Raw genomic sequence first — 27507 nt, 5'->3', positions numbered from 1 at the left:
GTCAAATAAATAAAATCTTTTAAAAAACTGCTCTTCAGAGAGTAACAAGAGTGTTTGAGAGGATGTGGAGAAATTGGAACCCTTTTGCATTGTTTGTGGATAGGAATGTGAAATGGTGCAGCCACTGTTGAAAGCATGTAGAGTCTTCAAAAATTTAAACATAGAGTTACCATATGATCTAGCAATTCCACATATATCCCAAAGAATTGAAAGAAGGGTCTTGAACAGATATTTGTAACCCCGTGTTCATAGCAGCATCATTCACAATAGCCAAAAGTTGGGAGCAACCCAAATGTCCACCCATAGAAGGGTGAATGATAAACAAAATATGGTATATACATACAAAGCAATATTTAGCCTTTAAAAGAAGGAAAGTCTGACACATGTTACAACATGGATGAACTTTGAGGACATTATGCTCAGTGAAATAAGCTAGTCACAAAAGGACAAATACTGTATGATTCCACTTACACGAGGTACCTAGAATAGTCAAATTTACAGAGACAGAAAGTAGAATGGGGGTTACCAGAGGCTGGGGGGAGGTGAGAAGGGAGTGAATGTTTAATGAGTGCAGAGTTTCAGTTTTATAAGATGAAAAGAGTTCTGTGGTGGTGGTTGCACAACAATGTGAATGTACTTAGTACCACTGAATTGTACACTTGAAAATGGTACATTTATTTTTTGGTGAAGTTTGCCACCATTAAAAATGTATATCAACCTCTGGCAAGAGAAACAAAAACAAAATTAAACTACTGGGACTACACCAAAATAAAAAGCTTTCATACAACAAAGGAAACCATCAACAAAACAAAAAAGCAACCTATTGAGTGAGAGATGATACTTGCAAATGATATAACTGATAAGAGGTTAATATCCAAAATATATAAAAAACTATACAACTCAACACCAAAAAAAAAAAAAAACCCAAATAATCCAATTAAAAATGGGCAGAGGACCTGAATAGACTTTTTTCCAAAGAAGACATATAGATGGCCAATAGATAATGAAAAAATGTTCAACATCACCAATCAACAGGGAAATGCAAATTAAAACTACAATGGGATATCATTTTACACCTATCAGAATGGCTAAAGTCAAAAACACAAGAAATAACAAGTGTTGATGAGGATGTGGAGAAAAAGGAATACTGGTACACTGTTGGTGGGAATGCAAACTATGCAGCCATTGTGGAAAACAGGGTGGAGTTTCTTCAAAAAATTAAAAATGGAATTACCATACAATCTAGTAATTCCACTACTGGATATCTACCCAAAGAAAACAAAAAGACTAATTTGAAAAGATATATGCATACCTATGTATATTCCAGCATCATTTACATTACATTAGCCAAGATACAGAAGCAATTCAAGTGTCCATAGATAGATAAATGGATAAAGAAGATGTGATATATATATATATATTCCAATATATATATTATTGAATATTATATGAATATTATATATTATATGAATATTATTCGGCCATAAAAAAGAATGAAATCTTGTCATTTGCAACAACATGGATGGGTCTAGAGGGTATTATGCTAAGTGAAATAAGTCAGAGAAAGACAAATACCATACAATTTCACTCATATGTGGAATTTAAGAAACAAAATCAATGACCAGGGGCGCCTGGGTGGCTCAGTCATTAAGCGTCTGCCTTTGGCTTGGGTCATGGTCCCGGGGTCCTGGGATCCAGCCACACATCGGGCTCCTTGCTCGGTGGGGAGCCTGCTTCTCCCTCTCCCGCTCCCCCAGCTTGTGTTCCCTCTCTTGCTGTCTCTCTCCCTCTGTCTGTCAAATAAATAAATAAAATCTTTAAAAAAAAAAAAATCAATGACCAAACCAAGAAAAAGCCAGATCAACAAAAAACCAGACTCAAATATAAGGAACAAACTGGTGGTTACCAGAAAGGTGGGGGGGAGTGGGTGATATAGATAAAGATTAAAAGCACACTTATCCTGATGAGCACTGAGAAATGTATAGAATTGTTGACTCATTATAATGTGCACCTGAAATTAATGTAACACTGTACATTAACTGTACTGGAATGAATGAATGAATGAATAAACTGTTCTTTTCCTTCCTGTTCTCAAGCAACCCCAAGCCTCGACATTCATATGAAGGTAAACAGTGGAGCCAAAGGCAGAGTGTGGGGCCTAGAGGAGTAAAGAGGACGGGGGATGATAGAGGGAAGTCTCCCCAGGGAGGGTGGGGGATGGAGGTGAGAGAGGGCGACAGCCATAGCCAGGAAGTCAAGAAAGGGTTCATCTTCAATATGATAGCTGGGAGGGACAGACCATTCATCTGGGAGAGGAGATGAGTGGGAGGGAAAGGGCACCCAAGGGGAAATGGGCAAAAGAACTGAACCCCAGAGAAGGCAGGAAAGAAAGAGTTCTCTCCTTTTCTCTCCCCGCAAGCCAGGGAGGAACTTCCTGTGGCAGAGAAAGTTCACTCACATGCTGTGTCCCCTGGAAAGGCAATGAGTCTATGGGGTCCACTGGGGACCCCACACAGAAATGTAAGAAAGGAAATAGACACACAGGCAACACACACACAAGTTTAAAGAGACATACAAACTTAAAAGAATTACATTTTGTGCTTTTTTTTTCTTCTGATAACAAAATAAGTGATCATTGGAGAAATTTTGGAAAATACAAAAGAGACACAAGAAACTTTAAAATTGCCATCACTCCACCATTTTAAAAGAATCTATCACATTGTTTTGAAACTTGCTTTCTTTTCTCTTAACAAAGTAACATACATTTTCCTGTGTCATAAAACACTTGTATGCCATACAAATTTTTAAATGGTTATATAACATTTCATTCTATAGATGCCCCATCATTTAGTTAATACCTCTTTGGGCACTGTTGGGCATATTAGGCAGATCCATGTGAGTTCATGCCTCTGGTATCTACCAAGGGCCAGACGCTGCTCCAGGTACTGTGTATACAATGGCAAACCCAGCTTCTATCTTCAGGGAGTTTATGTTAGGGAAGAAAAATTAATAAACAGGCAATTACAGGTTACAGATTTGTATAGGTACAAATCTAAGTCCATAGTGAAAATTTTTAAGAAATCTCATTCATATTTTTTTAACAATGTAATTTTCATTTTAGCTCTTATTCCATTAGGATAATGAAAACTCAGTGTCAATTAATTTTGTATCTCTCCTCTTCCCTTGAGTTGGTACTAAATTTGGCATTGCTTCTTTGGCACCCAGGCAAGTGGTAGGGGGGGAGAAAGTGAGGAGGGGGTCTATTCCTCAGGGCGATCTTCACTCAAACACATCCTGGGATGCCCACCATCCAGTCTGATGGTCACTGGCCAAAACAGGTTACCATGGAGCCCTATTTCAGTCCCCCCCACCGCCCACCATTCCATAACCTGTGCTTCCCCACCCTTCCTTTCCACAGATTTTTCTCAGGTTTACTATTCTCTAAGGGCTTTCTCCAGGAGGCAGTGGATAGTTCTCCATTATCAGGGAGCTGCTGAAGTCCCTACATTCATTTCTTCTCATTCTTCTTCTTTGATGTTCTGAGCATCTTTCTCTAGTCTGGGGTGGGAGACCAGACAGGGTTGAAAAGGTTTATCTTGCGTAAATGCCCGGCTTCCTTGAGTCCTCTATTTTTTTTTTTTTTTTTTTTTTTTGTCCCCAGAAACAGTACCTGTAGAAGATGAATGCCAGGAGCAGACAGCCAGGTTATTTTCTTTCTGCTCTGCAGCAGTGATTGCCTAACTGCTTGGGAATAATCAGAGGGGAGAGTGTAAATAGTGGGGAACTCTTTTCTCAATACTCCAACAACATGATCCTTTACAGAGCCAAACAGAAGGCACAAATAAAAAAGCCTACTAACCTAGTCATAGAAGTTGGAGAAATGTTTCCAGAAAGAGAAGATGTCATGGCTAAGACTGAGTGGAGAAAAGGGTGTTAGCCAGGTGACCAGGCAGCAGCAGGAGAAGTCTTCTGGGAGAGAGAGGAGAGGTGCCTTTGGGCACTGCAATAGCTCAGCAGAACTGGAGTGTGAAATCAGAACGGGGGATGGCAAGAAATAAAGGTAGAGGCTTCAGATGCTTTTGCTGATTTTCTTCCAGAAAAAGATTGCTATGGAAACTTGACTGAGAAAGAGAAGGAAAACAAAGGTAAAGGAAGTTATATTTGCTGGAATGATTCTCTTTAAAGCCACCATCATGCTTAAGCCTATGAAAAAAATGGAAAGAACCGAGAATTGTAATTTACCTAAAGTAGAGAAACAGCAGCTTTTGAAGATAATAAAATGTTCATAATTTGAATTATACAGATTCCAAACTTTTGAACAGTCACTCAAGGACAGGGATAAAATGAACTTTACAATTGATTATGATAGACAGATGGGCTAAACAAAGATGACAGAGGAAATATCTAAAGACAGCCATCTGTCACAGCATATTGTCAAACTAGCAGGAGCAGGGGTCACGGAAGGTAACCTGGAGGTCACTAAAGGGTACCTATAACACCCTATAATTCATAACTCTTCACTAATTCTGAAGATATCTATCTGCCTGAGTTAATTTAGGTATAGACTGTCCTAGAAAAAAATGAGATATTATGACCCCTGGAGTGTCTTTCCAGAAGATGATGTAGAATTTGATGATGTTTTTCTGCCATCAATAAACACTGGAGTGCACTTTATGTAAAACTATTTATTTGTCAAAGTAATACTTGCTTTAAGGAAACTAAACCCAAGACAGTCAAACTTGCACTGTATATAAAGAAAGGCTTGAAAACATCGGTACCTGAGGGAGGTGTGAAATTACTTAAACAAGTTCAAGGGCTCAAAATCTCTTTGAAATTCTTGGGGCGCCTGGGTGGCTCAGTCCGTTAAGCGGCTGCTTTCCGCTCAGGTCATGATCCTGGGGTCTTGGGATCGAGCCCCACATCTGGCTTCCTGCTCAGCGGAGAGCCTGTTTCTCCCTCTCCATCTGCCTGTCACTTTGCCTACTTGTGCTCTCTCTGTGTCAAATAAATAAATAAAATCTTTTTTAAAAAATCTCTTTGAAATTATTTTTTAGACATAAGGAGTCGAGATACTATTTGAAAAAATTTGCTTATATATACTGACTCAAGTTCATGCACACTTGTTGAGCAGATAAAACCCCAAAAAGCAGTATGATAGTTTATATTCCCACTAGCTTTATTTGATTACCACTTTAAAAATTCAAAATTATTCTAAGCTAATATTCTGGGGCTCCTAGACACAGATTACAAACATTTCTCACAGTTCCACGAAGTCTTTGGCTGCAAGGTTTTTAACACCACAAGCTGCAGTCCTGTCCTTCTAGTGTTCCCACTAGACTTGTAAGCAGTTGATAGGCTCTTTTGCTACACAGAGTTTTATGTTATATTTCACATTCCGGATGCTGGTTAACCTACATCTCCTCCTCTTTAACAACAACGACAAAATCAAAGAAGCTATGAATATAAAAGGAAACAACAATTTCTTTGGGTCTACTAGACCTTTTAAAACACACAAGGAAGAAGAAGGAAAGGATTGTTCAGTACTCTCCTTAGATGTGTTTCCATGGGCTGGAGAAACTGCCCTATGCTGGGACAAGTTTTGCTGTTTTTTTTAAAACTAGCAGAGCACTTTGAGATCTGATTTTACGGACGCATATGACAACCAGGAAGGAAGCAGGCTGCCGAAGCAACCTCTCTGAAAGAACACAACAGAAAGAGGAAGTATTTTAAAAGCTAGCAAGATGAGTGTTTAATAACACACACAGCTCATAACAGATTAATTTTTTAAAAAGTCTTTATTTAACAACTACGTAAAACACCAGATTGTCATGAATATCAATCTTTTGAAAAGCAATTTACACCAAAATTTATGACATTATTATGTACAATCATTTTCCACGGAATGATCTGCCTAGTTCTCTAGACACCCTTGCCTGGGAGGCCTAACAGCAAGATGGAACCAGCATAGCTTTGGATTGACGTCAAGGGAGCTGCTTGGTCCTAGCCACTTAGACAGATGGAGTGCAGGGAAATGAATCCCACTACCCATTAGGTTCCTTCCATCTCAGAGGCTAAAGCAAAACATGAGTTTATACTGGAGGAGGACTGGCCTGCTGGACTTGCAGTTCTTGTCCACATCCCATCTTTCTTTTCCTTCACTTCAACTACACTTCACCTACGTGCTTTCCTAAAGGCAGTAAAAATAAATACCAGGAAAATCAACCTTCTCTGCATTCATGTCACAAGTTATTTGACACTAGTTAGCAAGAGATGGATGAGACCCACCTACATTGAGGGACTGATCAATCTCAAAGATGGAGCTATGAGAAAAGTAAGTTGCAGAACAATGCATATGGCAGGACAGCCCTAATGCAACATTTAAATAGATGCCAGTCAGCTATAAACTAGGGAGATAGATAGTAAAAATATAGACTTTAAGGAAGCTCACCACTTCCAGGAAAACATTTACCTGTGAAGAAAGGGGAGAAATGTGATCAAGGAGGAATGAAACGGAGTCTGAACTAAAAAAATATTTGCTAGAAAAAAAATTGATGTTTACTGGTACAGCCAACACAGAAGCAAGGATTCTCTGGGGATGCATGTCCACCTGTTGCTCAGCCTCTCAAGCAAAAGCCCATGCCAGATCCTGCACCAAGACCCCCAGAGTTGGAACAACTCTGGGGTTTACACACAGTGACATGCAAAGACAACCTTGTTCATACCTTAGCCCAGTGTGTGTCTTTTTCTAAATGCAAACCTGGGCATATCTGTGCTTTAGTGATAACCATATTGTCATGTTGCTTATTCCATGCAGGATTTTAAATTTTATCTCCCAATGGAACAGTGTCTTCCTAGCTCCAGGCAACAGTCTTGCTGGGTTCTCTATAGGGCGATAACTGTCCTGTTTTGCCTGGGACTGAGGGGGTTCCAAGGTTTGGGTTTTAAATGGGTTGGTCACCCTGGTTCTTTACAGTGTTCCAGAAGACATCAACAACCGCCCACTGTTTTACTAAATCCAAAGAACAAGAAACAAGCCATTAGAACATGCACCTGTGAGACTTACACATTTTTTAACCTTGCCATCTAAAGCTTTTTAGCATAATAAATGCCTAAACTCTTCTATCGTATCTTCAATTGAGAACAAACTAAATTCTACTTATCAAGTCAAGAAATGAGGCAATCATTCATTTTCAAAATCCTGAGACAGCTGTCAGGATTCTTTACCCTGATTATTTCATAATTCATTCACTAGCTCATAGTCTGGATTCCTCCAAATTAAAAAAATAATAATAAAAAGTCAAAGTATATGGGACTAAACATGAGAAAGGGGGAAGTGGCCCAAGCCAAGAGTATTTTCCAGAAAATGTAACTCCAGTGTTAAAGCAGCTTAATATTAAAAAAGAAAGACGAAAGAAAAGAGTTTGCAACAGCAATAGAAATCAGGCATCTACTTTGAGAATTCAGAAGACACAGCACCCCTGGGACTGACACCAGAGAACTTCTCTGAAGCGCTGGCATGGGGTTAAATATTCTCCAGGCAAGAGGGCCACATACACTGGGGCTTGTGTCACAGTGGTTCTAATTTTGCTTTCAAATCCCCCTTAGGATAATATACCCTAAAATACTTTGCATCTATAAGATGTATAAATTACTACAATTCACAAAATATAATCTGCTGTCCATGTGTATTCACTTTTAGCGGCTGATGAAATTCCTTAAACTGTGCTATGGACTGCATGGTGGTGGAGTTCTACAACAGCAATGCCTCTAAAAAGACTGAGGTAAATCTGTACTGTTAGGTTAAGAGAGCACTGCATGAAAGTGGCTGCAAGATGATCCTATGAGGTTTTTTGAGCTGACGTATATCTACAGAGAAGTGAAATGTATTGGAAGAATAAGTCAAACTCTTCTTGTGGATATTTCAAGGGAGCAGGATTTGGGCTGGGAAAAAGAAAGAGGATGTTGCTTCATTTTTGCCTGTCTATATTACTTACATTTTCTGTCGTTAATATGTATTACGCTATCATTAAAAACTCCTTGGGGCACCTGGGTGGCTCAGTCAGTTAAGCGTCTACCTTCTGCTCAGGTCATGATCCTGGGGTCCTGGGATCTAGTCCCACATCGGGCTCCCTGCTCAGCGGAGAGCCTGCTTCTCCCTCTCCCTCTGCCCCTCCTCCCTGCTTGTGCTCTCTCTCTCGTTTGCTCTTTCGCTCTCTCTCAAGTAAATAAAATCCTTTAAAAAAAACTCCTTTTAGAAGTTAAAAAAATAACATTCCAATGCTTCATTGCTTACTAAACTGGATAAAGACTATATATAATCTGTCTAATGCAAAGGATACAGTTTGTTGAATGAATTAAAAATATAGATTAGAATAAGAGATTATGCTAAGTGAAATAGATCAGCAGAGAAAGTCAATTATCATATGGTTTCACTTATTTGTGGAACATAAAGAATAGCATGGAGGACATTAGGAGAAGGAAGGGAAAAATGAAGGGAGGGAAATCAGAGGGAGAGATGAACCATGAGAGACTATGGACTCTGAGAAACAAACAGGGTTTTAGAGGGGAGAGGGGAGGGGGGATTGGTTAGCCCAGTGATGGGTATTAAGGAGGGCACATACTGCATGGAGCACTGGGTGTTATATGAAAACAATGGATAGTGGATCACCACATCAAAAACTAATGATATATTGTATGGTGACTAACATAATAAAATTTAAAAAAAAAAAAAAGAGTGGCATATATTTGAGAACTACTAAGCCTTTTGCCAAACCTGAAAGTAATAGCTATTTTTCTGTAGTATGATAAAAATATCAGTTGCCAGCATCAGTCTAAACATCTGTACTTTTCCAAAACAATCAACAAGGAAGTGATCAGGTTTACTTAAGCAACTGGAGATCTTAGTGATTCTATAAAAAGATGTATTTGGAAAAAGCCCAGTAATTTTAAGGCCCTGTCAAACCATATTGGCAGGAGGAAGCATATAATATACAAAATAAGCAAAAACAGCCCCCTGAATCTGCAGTTATGCAATCAGTGAAATCCTGTCATCATCTTTCCTAACAGAGTTCACCAAATTGAAAAGCATCAGCTCCTCCTCTTTAGTGTTGTCATGGATAACTAACTGATAGCCAAACAAAACAAACAGGGTAAGAGGGGAAATGTCACCAAGTTTCAAAAATATATCTTTAGTACTTGGATTGTTGATCTTTTTTTCTTTTTTAAGAAAAAAGTTTTGGCAACAATTTCTACAGAATGAGAGACAAAAAGACAAACAAAAAATATCTTAAGTAGCCATTAAAAGATTGTAGAACTTACAAAAATATGCTAATCAAGGGTAGTCCTAATGCTTCTTGGTTCCAGAAAACACCAACTGGCTTCTAGGGGCACCCAAGGAGAGAGAGCAAATGGGAGGCAGTGTGAGATAGGGCAGGGAAGTCCGTGCCGGGGTGAGACCCAGGCCAGGTGGAGTGATCAGCCACCCCAAAGCTGGAGGCACTGTGGTCCAACCTCAGTCAAAGATTCTCTTTCTAACAGCAAGCATTTTCTACAAGAGCAACATCTTCTATGTGCATTAATACATTTCTTTTGTGGGCAGAGTCACCTCAAATTTAGATATTATTTCCCTGAGAAATAGTACAACACTTATGTGCTTTTATCCCTCTAGTTAGTGGTCAATACTGAAACACAAGTTTTCTCAGTTTTCAAGCAAGAAATAATCCACATCAAATTAAAGATAGCATTTGAGTAAATGTAAACACACCCTTTGGTCAATTTTCACAGTAATCATCAAAGATGGCAGTCTACAGCAGACCCTGAAAACTGTCCTTCCTTTTGGAATAAGCTCATCTGTCAATTAGATGGAGCTGGTTTTTTTACACTCATTCCTGTTGAGATTCTCCTCAAGTGTTGAATTGAAGCCCCAATTTCCAAGTTTCTCAAAAGAAAAAGAGGGAGTTCAGTCAGCTGTTCCTGTCAAAGTCAGATATTTACAATGAAACAAAATCACTTGTCTTGACATTTTTCATTCTTGAATGGAGGAGTGGCGAATAGATCTGTGATAATCCTCTGGACTGCTAATGTGTTCAGGTAAATCATAGCTCCTCAGGAAATGTCCACTGTTTTGCTGAGCAAAATAATATAGTTGTCTGGCTAGGAGAGGTTCGACCTTTAATAAGAGATTTTAAAAAGATATTTTTGAAATATTCTTTTTAACATCCTGCAATTGGCTTATCACTAAATAACTCAATATCTGAAGATATGGTAAAGTTAAATCCAAGGTTAGGTGCTATCCAAATCAAAACATTCTGAAGACGCAATTTTTTGTTAGCCCTTATGTATACCAACCTGAAAACCGACTCTACTTAATTCTGAGTTTTTACTATAGTTAAAGTCAAAGATGGTATTTTTAAATTAATAGCTGCTTAAAATTTATGTTTAACTAAGCATAAGCAAATCAGGTAAAATGACCAAATTAAAAGGAAATTTGAGGTGATTAATGAACTTTGAGGTAACTCAGAATAATTTAGGCCAATAAATTTTTCCACAACCACAGTATGACAGGGATGAGGGTGTAAATCCTGAACAATTTACAATTCCTGGATGACCTTGATAATCTGTATATTTCTAAGATAAAGGAAAAAAGAAGGAGCAAAATCTATACAAACAACAACACTGTTATTATGGGGAAAGAGAGGTTAATTGACCTCAAGTTCATCTAGTTTGGCTATTTATGTGGATCATATTCACTAAAATAAATTCAGCTTTCAGAATTTCCTTAATTTACAGCATCTAAGAATATTGAATACTTTGTTAATCAATTCTGCTACTAAATTGAGCTTTTATGTTACTTGATATATAGAAACTTAAGCATAATTCATATAAAATACCTGAAATAAATTAAATCCATAATAAAAAGGAGTAGGGACTCTTGGGTGTACACATATCAATTTTTCTTTTCCATCCCAGACAACTCAATTCCAGGGACCCTTGCTTGAGGAACACATAGTTGCCTAACTCAGAGGAGGGCTAGTGCACCCAAAAAACCCTTAAAGTCAGACTGATGCAGGAGTTTTTCACCAACTTTCAAGATATTATTTATCAATACCAAGTTTATTTAGTCATTTAACAATCCTAGGTGTTAAGAAGATATCAATTATTATATCAATTACTGGACAGAATTCAAGAAAAAGCTCTAAAGTCTTTTGGTTGGTTGGTTTCTGATTTTACAATCAAGGAGGAGTACTGTGTGTTTAAAATTAGATAGTGTTTTATTTCAGTTATCAATAAAAAACATTATGAGAACTAAAATATGACCTGAATGTTTCTATAACCAAACCCTAACCCTGAGCTTCACCCTAGAGCTCACCCTCAGCTCGGGCCCCAGGGTAGGTCTCCACACAGCCAGTGGATTGATTCCTAACATCTCCCAGAATGGAACACTTTCTGGGGTCAGACTGATTTTTTTCGTACCTGTTACTGCTTTTGTCTAGGCCCAATAATAACTCTGAAAGGTATGTAGCAATGTAAAGTTTTCAAATTCAAAATCTTGGGTATTCAAAACTCTGTTTTCTGTGGCAAATTTATTCCAAATGTCATCTCTATAAACTTTTTATAAAAAAGATGTTTACGTGCTACAGTTGACCCTATTTTAAACTCTGCTAGAGAACACTGATCTACTTAATTTCCTTGACATAAATTCCTCCAAATAACACATGACCCTTGGTTTCCATTAGTTAAATAATTTCTACAAATCTAGAAATAAAAGAGGACTTGGGAAAAAATTGGGGGGACTGCAAAATACATAGGTCAATGGACAGCTTCCCATTTGGGAAAAGCTTCTCCATCAAGTGAAGGTCAGCTAGACAGCATTTTAAAAGCAATATTAAATATAAAAAATTTTAAAGGGCAACTTTTATCACTAGTCCTTTTAAATCCTTATAAAATGGGAATAGGACAACGTCTTGATCTATACACAAGATGGGACGAATGAAGCCCATGGTTGCAGGTTTGTGATGAGTAGACCTCTAGAGCTGGTAAAAACATGTGGGTCCCTGGGCTGTGCTTCCTGCACCATTCACTGGGCCATGCTTCCTCCTTCATGATTTTCCTGTCACTTGACATATACTTTTCATTTGAGACTTTTCTTTCTTTTTTTTTTTTAAGATTTTATTTATTTATTTGAGAGAGAGAATGAGATAGAGAGAGCACATGAGAGGGGGGAGGGTCAGAGGGAGAAGCAGACCCCCTGCTGAGCAAGGAGCCCGATATGGGACTCGATCCTGGGACTCCAGGATCATGACCTGAGCTGAAGGCAGTCGCTTAACCAACTGAGCCACCCAGGCGCCCTCATTTGAGACTTTTCTAATTGAGACCCCGCCCTTGATGAAAAACAGGGAAACTCAATCATTTGAATGTGACTAAATACTCACGTGAGCAGTGATGAGCTTCCTTTGCCTCTGAGGATCTGGAAATTCTTCTCCGAAGCACAGAGTCACCTGGAATCTTGGCAGGGGACGGCCATGGTGAGCAAAAGCTTGCAGCTCTGGAGAAGCCCCATGAGAAAAACAAAACAAAACAAAATCCTGATCAGAAACCATCATTGCACGTGCCAGGTTAAAGCAGGAAGCAAAAGCTCACTGTTGATTTGGAAAACTAAAATAGGAGTGAGTATTCTTTATTTCTCTAAGTGGGGTTCTTAACTTTTAGACCCCAGATATAGAATTACATGTACGTGTTCATAGGTGTGCTTTTCCTGAGAGGGCTCCAGGTTTCACTTGATTCTTTTTTTTTAAATTTTATTTATTTATTTGAGAGAGAGAGAGAATGAGAGAGAAAGCTTGAGCAGGGAGAGGGAGAAGCAGGCTCCCCACTGAGCAGGGAGCCCAACACAGGGCTCGATCCCAAGGTGAAGGCAGATGCTTAACCAACTGAGCCACCCAAGCGCCTCACTTGATTCTTTAAGGGAAATATGCTTTGCAGATTAAGAAACCTTGATCTGCAGCACTGGACCCATGAGAGCACAAAGGGTAGCAGAGGGGAGTGAAGGATGAAGAAAAAGGAAAAGAAATGCAGCCATGTTGAGGCAAAAAAATAATTTATACAAAGGAGAAATTTCATTTAAAAAATCAAAATTTTCTGATTACTTCAAAATGTTATCTCAAAACTGCTGAGCCCTCATTATCCAATATCCGTGCCACTCAGGACCTTTCCATGATTCAGGCATCACTGAAAATGCTTTACTGTTATCTTGGAGACTGAGCACCAGCTGTCTCCTACTTGGCACTAAGCCTAAACTGTGGGACTTTGAGCTGACTTCTTGTCCATCTTGTGGGACTGATACTGATTTGAAATGAAAAAGGTAGTGATGAAACACTAGGGGTCCCCACATTTGTGGATATGTTTATCCTGAAGGCACCACTCCTACCCTAAAGATGCAGAACAAAGACTGTTGGAAAGACACATGTATAATCCCTGACATTGATCCATGTCCCTTTGCCCATATTCAAGATGACTCTTAAGCTCTAACTGCTCCTATTCTTTCCTTTCCACTAGAGTTAAATGTCATTTCTGCAAAAGAAACACACATGGTTGCTGCTACAACTTCTGCAGAACAGTATGCACATGCATCTTGATCAGATATGCACCCTTGGGCTTTGCCTTTAGGGGCTGTCCCTAGTAGTTTGCAAATCCTGAATGGGGAGATATCAAAGATCTTCACTGTTCTCTTCAACTGAAGAAAAGTTTCTAACTAACTCACTGGACTGTTTGACTTCCTGCTTTTTTTTTTTTCTTCCAGAATTCAAATCAAACCTAACTGACTTAGTCAGAATGTGTAAAAGGCGTTCACACTACTGAGGTCTGAGACTACACCTACACAAGCTAATCAGAGTGGCGAGTTGGCACAATTCTCCGAAAAAGTCATGTCTCAAATGCTTGATAACATGAGAACATTCTGTGGGAATCCTTGATTATGCAGAAGCTGGTTTACACAGCTGCAGTTTTTAAGTTCACAGGTTCCTCCTTGAACCTCAGTGAATACTTCAAGATAAGAGGTTGCAGTGAGCAAAAAGCACAGTCCTTGGTTACAGAGGAAGAAAAAAAAACAACTCTTGCTCACAGATAAATATTAAATTCTAGGCAAGTGAATTCACAACCTGCAGATATTCATAGCTGGTACATCATGCCTTTCTGCTTCTTGCCTGTATCCAGCTCTCAGTGACTGTGACTCAAAGTGTAACTTATAGCCTACTTAGAATGGTAGGATTCAAACTCCTAAAACACACATAGTGAGAGAAACTCACAGAAGCAAGTGTCATTCCCCTGGGATACCTTAACTAAAGCCCTAGCCCTGTGGCTTCTGAATCCAAAGAGACCAAGATTCATAGTCTCTGAGGTGATCCAAACCCCCATGGACCCTTTCAGACGCTTTTGCAGACATAAGAGGTGCACACAAGATGCCCCTCAGTAGCTCCTGACTCTTCCTTGGGTGCCCACCATGATTACCACCCTGGACCCCAGAATGGACAAAACAGTCATGGCGCAGATTTGGAGGCAGTTCTGTAGCTCAGAGGGAGGGAGGGGTGTTCAGGCCCACATGCCTTTCTCACCCTGGTGCTGCCTTGGAGAACCAGAGGCTCAGTTCTCCCTCTTCCTCTTGTCACACCTCTTAGTCAAGGGTTAGTCATATAAGGACATATTTGTTTAGGGGCACCAAAAGAGAATTTGGATGAGCCTACAAGAATTTGGGCAACTTAAACCCAAAAGGCTAAGCAAATGTCAACGGTGTCAAAGCACATAGATGTTTCATATTTTTAATTTAAATAAATTGAATCAGGAAGCATATGCAGGGAAAGGAGAGGCATATGAAAATCCAAAGACATAGAGTGTTTCTGAAGGGGCACTTATAAAAGAATAGCTAAAGGACAAGGTACAGAATAAGGTACAGAAAGAGTTGGCAGCTGACAGAACAGCTTTCTCCCTCCAAAAGAGGTATCATCAATATAGATAGTCAAATGAATACTCTGGATGAAGCTTCAACAATAATGTGGCCAGTGGTTTCACAAAAGCCAGTCTGGGGCTAATTTAATTGTCATGAAATCAAAACTAGAAAAACAAAACTTATTGGTTTTAGAAAATATTATTTGAAACATGCATATCATAGAGATAATTCAAAGCCTTCTCATAATTTCCCCTTTGCAAAATCAGTTCCACATACTCTGTCCTTGGTCTCACCTGCTGGAGAGCATCTGCTTAGGGGTAACACATCTCATAACCAAGAATCTTAACAATACACTTCTAACCTTATGATTTTCTTAGGAACCCTAAAAAAGCTGAAACATCAGCAGACATGCTTGCTGAGATCATACTGCCAATAAAGTGTAAACCTTATCAGTCTGTGACTATTTGTTGAATACCAGAATTTCAAGATATCAGCCTGAACCACAATCCCCTTGAGCAATCTTCCTCCTCTTCACACCCCTTTGCTTTTGGAAAGGAGCAGGTGGTAGAGGCAGAGGTGAGAGATGAACAAACAGGAAACCTATTCTCAGATCACGCAGGCTCAGGGATTAATAGAAGGAAGACCTCTGTCTGGGATGGGAGTGACCTGTTTGGACCACTGTAGCAGATACAGTGTCACCCCCTCCATTCTGTCTCTTAGGCTCACAGGTGTGGGATGCTCCATTCTAACAGATAATTTGGTACATTACCTGCTAAAAACTGCTGTGTGTCAAAGAGCTTGCAGGTCTGGTCCCTCTCCAGTTTATTGGGCCGGTCACTGCACAGTGCCAGGGGCCCATCCCAGTAGATCCTGCTCTGGCACAGTCTTTTGGCATAAAGCCCGTCGGGGGCCATCCAGAGGACCACACCCCTTTCCAGGTGGCTCAGAAGTTTCTCGATGTTTTTCCTCTGGCCATTGTCCTCTGGGTAGGGGAAAAGGACCTGGTCCAGGTTACTGGCATCGTAGGTGTGCCCGTGGGAGATCCGACAGCCTTCTGGGCTAGACGTGGTCAGCTCTTTCACCAGGATCTCCCGGTAGTACAAGCAGATGTGGAGCCGGCAGTCTGTAAACACAGAGATTTCATGGTCAGTGCTAAGGGACCAAGGAGCACTGGATACACATCAGGATGCCAAACTATTCAATCAGAACATGTGTATTTGGTGGGACACTGGTGTCCCAGAATACTCCATAAAAAGTAGAAAGTTCCAGGGTCAAGAAAGTGTAGGAAACGCTGCATACCCTCATGTCCCTCATGGAGTCATAGACAGTAAGAGATATTAAGGAAATCCTGCAAGAAATCTATTTAATGTTGTCTAACTCAGCATTTTCCAAATTTGTGTGACCATAGATTTTTTTTTGTGGAGGGGGAATCACACTTTACACTAGTTTTCTGCACAGTATATTTGACTTGTATTAGAGAGCACCACTGGTTAAGAACATTGTGTGTCATTGTTTGGTGATGATTATAGCAATGATGACAACAATTATGTCTAAAATACTAAGTCATGTACCACTGAACAAAATTCATCTTTAAGCATGACAATCAGTTTTGATTTTGGAGGAAGTAAACCCTAAGTTTAATTTCTACTAGCAAAAAGAATATAATGGTGTTTCAAAAAATAAACAAAAATGTTTACATCGGAAACCACCCTAAAATATCAATATGATGTCACTTACATAGAAAAAAATATATATATACATACAAGTGCACATTGAAGTTTCAGCAAAGATAAACACTAAGACTTTAACAGTGGTGATCTCTGGGTGGTAGGAATGTGATGTTTTATTTTCCTTTTTTGCTTTTCTGATTGTCACATTAGTTTTTATGCTATGTGTGTATATACTACTTGTATAATAAAATTAATTCACTTGGAAAGAAAAGAATCAATGAAAAAAAATGTTCTAAGGCTAAAGTCCCACTAGGCTTTCAAAATCTGCCTTGAAAATAACTGTGCTTTCTAAAACATTTAACGAGATGAGTTCACTTATGAAATTTTTCTTCAGAATAGGACCCACAAACTGAAAGGACAAAGCTGGGTTTGCAAAGGACCCCTTAACTGAAATGCAAAAGGGCTTCATGCATAGGCAATAGCTACCCATCCATAACTGCATGGGATTTAAAAATGAATGGGAATCGCAGTTCTCCAACAAATGTGCTCAAGGTTGATAATTAATCTGTACTATGCATACCAAAAAAAGAAACCCACAAAACCCTCTTATTCCTCAGCGGCAGGTTTTGAGACTTAAACAACCCACATCACTGTCTCAATTCTCCACTTCAATTTCTGCTGCTGTAAACACACTAGCAGAGAGCAAGCTCAGACAGTGTACCTTGATGACAGTGAGTGTTGGCCATTTGAGGTGACTTGCAGGGCAAGTTTCATTTCATTTAACGTCATCAGAAATCACGAGGTCACAGTGACATAAACAGCTGTTTATTTCCTACTTTCCAGGCACCTACACAGGTCTTAGGTGCTTAAGAGAAGGGCTAGAAAGTTTCTAAAAACAAGCACAAGGCTTTCTGCTCAGAAACATCTCCCCTCCATCATTTAGGAGCATCTAAGAAGAGAGGCAGCAAGCCTCATTCAGAACTTCAGAACTGAAAAGAAATAAATGGTGAACCTGGAAGCAAGAAAGGTGACCACAACTCTTTGAAATCTTGAGAATTTACTTTATACTTTCTATCATTGATTTTTAAAAAGCCCAAGGGGCAAGGTGAGAATTCTGAGGCTTAAGCTATTCATTTTTAATGTAATTATAAGTCCCATTTTAAAACAACCCAGAATACGATCTAAAAAATAAATATATACACACTACATATGCTTAGCAAACCTTGAGGTGTCTTCCTTAAAACAGGTACGATCTTTGAGCTTGCAGGGATTCTTTTAGAAATGAAACTTTAAAAATCAGCTCTAACCCAAATTTTTTGCAAAACCTATCAAATTTTAGACGAAGACTGACCTCAAGTCTCACTACTTTTAGGCATATGAATGGAAAGGAGCCAGAACTCTTGTCCTCAGGATGACAGAGAGGAAGACCTATTTGTAGCTAAACCTGGAAGGATGATCAGCTTTTCAAAATGAGAAACCCTCGTGTATTTTTCTAAGAAATTATACTACATTGTGAAAATTTTGGCTGAAGGGGGGCCCTTGGTATATAAAGCTGAGGTGTTTGCATATTCCTGGAAATTCAGATAGATGTCAGTGGAAACCCTAAAATGACTCAATTCAAACCAGCATTTAGAATTGGCATCAGAATCAAAAGCTGGCTTCTTAGAGCCAAATATTCTAATGATGTCCTCATTCAAAGAGGTTGGGAGTCAGATGTGTCCATACCCACTCTAGTCCCCAGATGGAAGAAAGCCAGTGCCCATGGGCTGTGCTCAGGGATTCCGCACCCCCACCCAATCAAGTATACCCAAAGGTGAGGGTGGAGCCACAGCAGAAGCCAGCCTCCTGTGGGGGCCTCTAGAAGGGAACACTGCACTCACCTGAGAGCGCCAAGGCTTCAGCAGACCTTATGCTTGGCTCTATGGGGATTCCAGGGGCCTGGGACTCAGGCGGGGCACAAGCATAAAAGGTTCCTGTCACCTGGCAACCTGCATTTGTAAATAAGAATCAGATGATGTCTAAACAGAGTCTGTCCAACTGACGACACACAGGAAGGTCTCCTCTCCCTGGGACGTAGCCACTCAGCCCCTGAGGGGTGCACCAACCCTGGAAGGGAGGGGCCAAGGGCCCTCTAGAACTGACCGGTGGCATTCTCAAGGGACAAAGACAAGTTGAAGTCCAATCAGAAAAAACAAGATTGAAAGAGGAAGAAGCCTTTTCATAGCTTTGGAAGGAAACTTGAAATAATCCCTCTATAATTTTTTCTTTCTTTTTTTTTTTTAAGTTAGTTGACACCTTAATTACCTCACATAATTACCACTGTGTGTGTGTGTGCATCTGTGTGTGTGTGTATGTGTTGTATAGTGGGAATATTTAAGATGTGCTCTCTTAGCCACTTTTAATACAATAGAGTATTGCTAAATACAGTCACCATGTACTTTAGATCCCCAGAACTTATTCGTCTTATAATTGGAAGTTGGTACACTTTGAGCAACATCCCTCCATAATTACCCTGATAAACAGGATAACTTAGGCTCAGAGAGATTTATCCTTGTTCACGCAGCAAGTTGGCAGGAGAGCTGTGAGCTCAGGTTTACCTGAGTTCTGATGCCAAAGAGCCCAATTAAAAACTTACAAATTGTTTAGTCTACATTTATTTAGCTTTCTATTTCTGGCTTCAGGAAGAAAATTGAACCATGTGTTTTGGCAGCATAATAGCTGTGGGTCACATCAAACAGTAATAGAGAAAGAATATCTCAAAGAACATAATTCTGGTGGCACTTCTTTTAATGTCAACTATGCTTCAAAATACGTCCACCTATTCCATATTTTTGTGTAGTTTGAGACATTGCCTTGTTACTAAGGTTCTTAGTTCAATAGAGCCCGATGTATTAGACACAAGTCTGAATTTCAGAAACCAGTTTAATGTTAACTAACTCCTCCACTATGGAACGGAAAGTAACCTTTGTTGCAAATCACTCTTGAAAAGCTAATAAAACCAAACTCTGAGCTTTTTTGTAAACATGACACTAAAAACAATTTTAAATGATGGTATACTTCGTCAATTTCATAAAAGCCAAAAGTGACCTGAACATGATTAGAAAAAGGGGGACTGACCAAATTGTGACGAACGAAATATTCCTAGAACATACAGAAGGACCTGAGTCTTGACCCATCTCAGGATTTCTATTTAAATATCTAACTCAAAAGTCCTAGAAGCTTGTGTTTTGCTGTGTTTGATACACTGTATGAAGTTTTCTTTGCACTTAGCTAACTAGTGCTTCCACTGAGTGATCTCATTTTCACGTCTGGGAAACTCCTGTGAGAATGGGACCACATCTAATCCAGAATGAACAAAGTTCTTTGGACCCCAACACCGGCACTAGTCACCTTATGGAGACTGCTTTCTTAGTATTTATTCATTCCATTCTTACTATCATTTCTAAGCCCCAAAATAACTACACTATTGTTGTTGTTGTTTTTAAGTAAACTCTACCCCTGATGTGGGGCTCAAACTCACGACCCCAAGATCAAGAGTGGCATGCTCTACCAACTAAGCCAGCCAGGTGCCCCTTGGGCACACTTGTTTAAGAGAAATATACTAGGTCAATAATCTCCTGATGTTCCTATAGAGAGAAGGTTTGGACACAGCTATGGTATGCCCGTTTTACAGATATGTAGAAAGAAACAGACCGGTGAGATTACTGGCCCAATCAACATTAAGGGACAATCCAGGAGGGAAGACTGACAAAATCTATTACTTTTTGCCAAAGATTATTCAGGGAGGATGAAAAATATTAACCTATCAAACAGATAATTAAAAAAATATGGCCAACCAGTTTGACATCTGAGATCCTCTGTCTTAAATGAAAGAGGAGATCTGAGGTTGAACTCCAGCCCCTCACTTCCACTGGGTAACTTTGAGCATTCCTTACATTCCGTGAGTTAGCCTCAAAAAAGGGGGGGCAGTTTTTAGTTGCTTGGGATGGATCTCTGTGATGTTTATTTTGTTATTTTTATTTATTTACTTATTTTGAGATTAGTGTTCCCCTTTATTTTTTTCTGTGAAGTTTATTTTTTATTTTTTTATTCATTTACTTGAGAGAGAGAGCATGAGTGGGGGGGTGCAGAGGGAGAAGGAGAAGCAGACTCCCCACTGAGCAGGGAGCCTGATTCTCAATCCCAGACCCTGGGGAATCTCTGGGGGATCCCGGGGACCATGACCTGAGCCGAAGGCAGACACTTAACCAACTGAGGGACCCAGGCACCCCTTTCTGTGATGTTTAAATAAGATCTCATGTGACTATGGAGTCTGAGAAACAAACTGAGGGTTTTAGAGGGGACGGGGATGGGGGGATGGGTTAGCCCTGTGATGGGTATTAAGGAGGGCATGTACTGCATGGAGCACTGGGTGTTATACACAAACAATGAATCATGGAACACTACGTCAAAAACTAATGATGTAATGTATGGTGACTAATATAATAAAATTAAATTAAAAAAAAAAAAAAGATTTCACGTAAGGCAGTTCCCAGCATAGGTCCTGGCACAAGTAGGCCAGGAGTCAGTAAACCCTGGAGTCCTCCCCCTGACGACCTTCGCTCTCTCCTTCACTGCATGTGACGTCTTTCCTAGCAGCTCTGAGAAGGGGAAAGAACTGGGGTACTGCCCAGAAGGACAGATCAGGAGAGACCAGGACCCTTTGGCCAGGTTTGTTCTGCTGGGTGAGCCACAGCCATAAAAACCAGCCCCAGCATACTCCTTACCATTTTCACAAGACGGGCCTTGCCAGTGGTGGCTGCGGGATCCAAATGTTACAGGACATTGATACGGGATTTCTGGGTGGGGCTGATCAGGGACGTAGTCCCTCCAGGTTCGGTCGTGGGGTGGCATCATGTAGTTATGAACCTGCTAAAGGAATATGAAGGAGCAGCTGAGATGAAAGGCAACCAGCTTGGCAAAGATCAATTGGTTGGCATGGGGAAAGGGGTGGGGTGCAGATTCTTTTATAGTCAGACTCCTCACAGCATCTTTAATTTGGCTGACAGCCAAATCATTTTATCATCTCAAAAGACTTTGGAGTGAATAGCTCATCACACTAGGTGGAAAGTAGCCATAAAGAATCAAAAAGCACAATGAAGACAGTGTTATAAAGTAATGATTTGTGTAAAGCTTCATCATATGGTTAAACCTGGCACCAAAAGTACTGCAGGGAAATTTGCCTTCTTTTACCCACCAAAGTGAATAAAACAGAGCTGTAATTCACATCAGAAAAATCTGAAGAGATCAGCTGCCCTGTGGTTTCACATGATAAAGCACTACTTCCAAAATTTTCATCTTCCACAAAAGATCTGTTTCCCAGATTTCAGAATCAGTAGTAGAAGTCCATGCTAGCAGGCAGACACATCCACCTCTCCACTCCTTAAAACCAACACTGATAGTAACACCAGGTAGAAAGTAAGACACTCATCCAATGACTGGGGATTTGGTTTGGCTGATTGACTAATAACAAAAACAAAGCACTGCTGTTTTGTTTGTGTATTTTTCCTGCTATGTGGGACTAGCCAGCTCACGTGGCCTCACCCAGACCCAGCCTCCCCTTCTAGAAGCCCTGTACCCTCCACCATACCTGAGCTGGGAGTGAGGTATAAGGAGCCGTCATGGTGTAGGGGTGGCTCATGGTCATCTGTGGGTCCTCCAGGGTGAGCTGCTTTGCTCCTATGTGTTTGGGCAAAAGGCAAATGGTAAAGTGTGAAATAAAGGAACTGTCATAACTAAAAGTGAAATCTTAGAAAAATACCTGAGAGTTTAATTCCTAGAATGCATAACGGTGTTGACAAATAAGGCACTTTTTTAGCAATTCCCATGGGCAATTACTTGTTCAGGCCATTAAACTGATTTCTACAAGGTCTGACTTATGTAGGACAGGTAGAGAAGGAGATGAAATGCTGTGTGTGAATGCACTTTGTCACATAAAGGGCCCCACCAGCAAGATGTTCCACAAGTGAAGTCATCTGTATGGTTTGTTTTAAATGCAGATTCTTGGGCTCTACTCTGACACACTGGTCAGAAACTTGGAAAGAGAAGATCTGAATTTCAGAAAGCCTCCAAGCTGACCACAGTATACTCTAAAAGTTGACATTTTTATTACTATAAAGAGTAACAGTATATGGATATATGTATGCTTCCTTTCTACAGAATGGTTAATCATGAAACACTGATAAGTAAAGATAAATCTCTGAACAAGTTTTCCATATTTTGTTTGAAAATTTTGGCCCATATCTTACGCCAACAGAACTAACTGAAAAACATGTGCACACACATGCATGTGCATACACCCACAGGTAGAGAGTTGGAATCTGAGAAATCGTCCTACCCTAATACCACAAGAATTTCAATTTATGACCCTGAGAACTTGGGCAAAGAGCCTGTTGGGCTTGAACATGAGGCAGGAGGAAGGCAGGTTATATTCTGTGACCCCAGTCCAGGAGGTCCCACCTTTTTTTGCGCCCTCAGGAACAATCCTGTACACTTTGTAGGGGTCTGAGATGTCCAGCTGGCTCCTCTCTACCAGTTCCTCGAAGTCGTTGCTCTTGTTCAAAGCACATCGCAAACGGGTCTTCCAGGTAGGAGGGTCTGGCTTATCTATGCCTTCTCGGAACTTTCCTTTAAATAGTGCCCAAGCCTTGTGGGAAAGAAGCGGGGGGGGGGGGGGGGGGGGAAAAAAAAGGTCTTTAAAAAAAAAAAAGAAAGAAAAGAACCTGAGGATTGTAGTTCTAAAGGAAAGAATGATGCTTAGGTGCCTCAGATTTATATCGTTGCTCAAAACATGGGACAGAAAGACACTGGGTCTCCACTAGGTAAAATACTTTCCCCGTTGGACTCTATCTTTGCTGAATTGAAAACAAATGGTTTGAGCATTCTCTAGGTATTTATAAGAGGTAGGTGAGATGGGGAGGGTCCCTGGAAAGGGCCCCTAACCACCCCCTCCCCTCACAGTGTCTGAAGTGAGTTCCACTGGAACTAGGGGTGAGCTGCTACCCATAGAGTACATCTGAATGGTCAGATATTCTAAGAGCAAATTCCAGAGGAAGTCCCCTTCGCCTGTTCTGCCCGCAGGTGGTGGGGCTGGGTCCTAATGCACAGTTCATTGGGTAAACTGCTCTAGGGGAAAACAAGCATCTCACACACACACAGAGAGAGAGAGAGAGAGAGAGAGAGAGAGAGAGAGAGACCTAGAGAAAAATATCTAAAGAGAGACTTGGAAAGAGGGAATCAGACAGAAACAGAGATAGAGAGAAACACATATGGAAGGATCAAGGAGAGCTAGAAAGATAGAGAGCCCAACAGAGATTGAACTAAAGAAAATAAAAATATCCAGAGAGAAAGACCTCCAGAGAAAAACAGTGAAACAGAGGAAGACAGACAAACGTAGTGAGTGAGAGGGACAGGAAAACAGGCACAAACTCAAGCCCACCTAAGGGTGCTTAAAGAAAAGAAACAGGGAGACAAAGAGAGACACATGTTGATCAAAGACGGCACGGTGGTATCCAGAGGTACAGAATGAGGCTCCGATGGAGACAGAGGAACCCACATAAATGCAAACAGGAACACTCAAGTCAGCGCTGCTCTCCCCGCCAGATATCTATTTCCCTGCTGCTGGAGCCATCTGACTCCCCTGGTACTGCTCATGCCACACGTTCAGGATTAGTACCTGGTCCCCCGTTTCTAAAAACACTACAAAGGTTGAAACCTCTCTCCTCCCCCAGCTTCTACGAATTGCCACCTGATGCTCCCGGACCGCCCGCCCTGCGGGGCTCATCCCATCCCGTCCTTCCCTCGCGGTCCCCTTTCCTCAGAACCGCCAGGCGCGGACTGGGATGGCCACGGAGTCTGGGTTAGGGATCCACCAAGCTCTCTGGGGCCTTCCCTCCACCCCGACCTTGGCTGGGCTCCCCTCGTGCTAGTAACCTTGAAGAGGGCGGCGTCCTCCTCGCGGTTGTAGTCTTGCTTGCCCGCGTGCTTCCAGGGGATGCGGAAGATGCTCTTCTCCTCGTTCTCCCACACCAGCCCTGGGTACTTGCCGCTGTCGATCTGGTCGATCAGCCACTGGCGGAGTTTCCCGTTGCCGCAGCTCACCGAGCTCATGCCGAACTCTCCGCCTCGGCCGCTGCCCTCCAGGTTCATGCCCAGCGCGCCGACTGTCGCCCTCACGCGCCCAGGATCCGCCTCCTGCACTCGCTCTGCGCGGCAGAGAGGAGGGCCAGCCTTTAGCCACCCCAGCACAGCGCTCGGGGCACCCTTCTCAAACCCTTCTGACAATGACCACGAGGCCCTGGAGTCTCCGAGACAGCTAGGAGCGCTCTGCAAAAGTCCGTGTCGCCCAAGGCCCCTGAGAGAAAGCACCTTCTCAGCTGGCCCGGTCTCATCCCCTTGGCACGCCCGGTCCTCAGCCTCCCGAGCGTGCCTCCCGCGGAGTTCATCCTCCTACCCCACCTTCTGGACTCTCCATTCTTGTTACACACCCCACAGGCCAAACGCTGCCCAGGCAACACAACTCGTGCCTTTGTGCACACTGCGAAATCCAGCCACCACCACACTCTGGCACCGTTTGCGTGCTCACTCTTAGTTCCCGCTCTTCTTTGCCCATTCCCAAACGGTTGCCAGTACATTTCTCCCTTCATTGTCAGTTACCACTCGTGCCCACTCCTTTGGTGGGCCCCGCGCGCCAAGCATCTCGCACGTGGGAACGAACGCCTGCGGTCTGGACGTTCCAGGTGCTCAGCATCAGCAACTCCTGCTCGGGCCTTCTCCCATACCTGCACTCTCTGCCCCAAGAGAATCCCTGAGCCTTCGGCAGCTAGCAAGGATTAAGTGGGCCGTGGGAGCAACACGCGGCAGAGACCCGGCCGGAGGCGAGGAGCGCAGCCAAATAGCGGGAGATTCTGGCGCGCAGAGCATCAGCCGGACCCCGGAGGCCCGCGCGAGAGAGCGGAGGCGGGGAGGATGCCAGGAGGGTTCTCAGAGAACACGGGGTTGAGGCAGCAGAGCGCAGGGCCCCAAGTGGCCCAAATTCGGAGCTCCTCCTCCTCCACCACCAGTCGGGGAGCAATGCGCGGGAGGCGAAGGTGAGTTTGGGCCCTTAGGGGCGGCAGGATAAGGAGCCTCAGACTGAAGCCTCTAGAGTAAGAGGCTGTCCTCCCTCAGGAAAGCCCGCCGTCCTGTGTAGGTCCTTTCGATGGCCCCGCCTTGGCCACTTCTGGGGCCCTGACAGCCTCTTTATCCCATCCCGTCCAGCGCGTGGCCTCCCGGGCCTGGGCGGGGCCGAACCACAGAGTGGTGAGGGCAATGCTTGGGCATTGTCCCGGCTGGCCCACCACAGAGCCCACACAAAGGTCCCGGGGCCCAGAGCAGACGTAGTGGGAGTCGGGGCTCCTTCAAGGGGCATGCTCCCTCTCGGGTCCTAAGCTGGGGTCGCCTGCGCTGCCCTCGAGATGGACCCCTGAACCTCTAGTCTCGTGCTCCCGGTTCTCTATTGTGCCAGCCTCACATCCGTTCTCCTACCCGATCCCAAGCCTTACCTCGCCCCCAACTCGGAGCTGAGGGCAGCAGTGGGTCCCAAGTTCAACTGGTGAAACTAAGTATCGGAGGTGGGAAAGAGGAACTTATAAAGCTTAAAAGCCCGCTGGGGCGGAGCCTGGGGCGGGGCTGGGCGGGTACGAAAGCGCCTGCCCGGTTGGGGCCAGGGGGGCGCTGTGAGCGGAGACTGGGGCGCCGCGGGAGAGCCCCGGGGCCAATACTAGAAGGAGCGTGTGTTGGGGGGTCTGCTGCGGCCAGGCTGGGGGCCCTAGCACCCGCTGCGATCCACCTCGCGTTGCGCGGGGCGAGCGCACCTCGAGTCGGGCGTGCGCGGCCGCGGGGACCTTAATGTGGGCAGGTTTCCTGCAAAGGGCAAGGCGCGAAATGGGGACCTCGCCTCAGCGCCAGGTCCTGCGGGAGGCCGGTTGATAATAACTAATAACAGCGAAACAACTGCGATGTGGTTAGGACGGGAAGTGGGGGCGTGTAGGAGCGGGAATCTGGAGTGAGGGGGACTTCACTTGAAGAGCATGTAACCAAAAACGGAGGAATTGTCCACATCGTAGAATTGTGGGTGGGTGGCGGGCACCCTTGGAATCGCAGCTATTGCTGAAAGCCCTGCCTTCCTAGAGCAGAGTCCTAGACTCTTCCTAGAGCAGAGTCCTAGAGAACATCCTACTCATTAATTAGCAATAATCACGCCTCGGATACTTTGAGCTATAAACTGTGGCTCAAATAATGTCTGTCCATATGTTTGAAATGCTCACAGACTTCTGCATTTATTAAACTGGTGAATTGAGGTTACTCAGAAAGACAATGCATTGCCCCCAAAGTTTCAGTTATGGCAACATAAAAGAGTGGGGGGGAGGGGTCTCGAAGTATCCAAATGCTTAATTGCTTCTGGACTTCAGTTCACCTTAAAATGACATAGTTTTAACATCAGTCTGGTAGGAAGCAATTTTCTAGTGAGATATAAATGTCCAGAATAGAAATAATATTTTAAAAGACCTGAGATTTTACTTAATTTTCCAAGATGTCCTTAATATTAAAATTAACTCCCTGTGCATCTGCCCACTAAGCTTTCACCAGAGCATCTTGTATGCTTCCAGCATGTTTATGTACTTAGCAATTTCAGGTAAACCGTCAGATCACCGGTTTCTATATGATTTTAGACCACCACCACCCTAGGTCAACTTGCAACTTTTGAAAAGCTTTTGATTTCACTTACTTCTCAGTTTTTCTCTTTTAAACTTACATGTTAGGTCAATGTCTCCTATCCAGAGAAAAAACTAAATTTAGGCTAGAGTAAAACAGGCA

The 27507-nt window shown here is 42.3% G+C and overlaps 1 protein-coding gene across 5 annotated transcripts; it reads right to left on the bottom strand.

Annotated features, from left to right (window-relative positions):
• Nucleotides 1-1864: 1864 nt before the first annotated feature.
• IRF4 (interferon regulatory factor 4) lies at nucleotides 1865-26269 on the bottom strand. 5 transcript variants are annotated; one of them, XM_035030705.1, is made up of 9 exons: nucleotides 26193-26269; nucleotides 24583-24854; nucleotides 23110-23296; nucleotides 22241-22329; nucleotides 21378-21522; nucleotides 18492-18599; nucleotides 15711-16064; nucleotides 12432-12544; nucleotides 8720-10168 (listed from the first exon to the last, which is right to left on the bottom strand). In XM_035030705.1, exons 2-9 carry the CDS (start codon nucleotides 24796-24798, stop codon nucleotides 10025-10027), a joined length of 1356 nt encoding a protein of 451 aa, XP_034886596.1. In that variant the 5' UTR covers nucleotides 24799-24854; nucleotides 26193-26269; the 3' UTR covers nucleotides 8720-10024. The 5 variants fall into 5 exon arrangements, with proteins under 5 accessions (XP_034886599.1, XP_034886596.1, XP_034886595.1 ...); XM_035030708.1 differs by lacking the exon at nucleotides 8720-10168 and adding an exon at nucleotides 1865-3741 and having other exon boundaries at nucleotides 24583-26269; XM_035030704.1 differs by having other exon boundaries at nucleotides 24583-26267.
• Nucleotides 26270-27507: the final 1238 nt, after the last annotated feature.

Source organism: Mirounga leonina, unplaced genomic scaffold (assembly GCF_011800145.1).
Source record: "Mirounga leonina isolate KUSES-001 unplaced genomic scaffold, KU_Mleo_1.0 Mir_366, whole genome shotgun sequence".
Lineage (NCBI taxonomy): Eukaryota > Metazoa > Chordata > Mammalia > Carnivora > Phocidae > Mirounga > Mirounga leonina.
The sequence above is the reverse complement of the archived record's forward strand: the minus strand, read 5'-3'. Positions and strand labels throughout refer to the sequence as shown.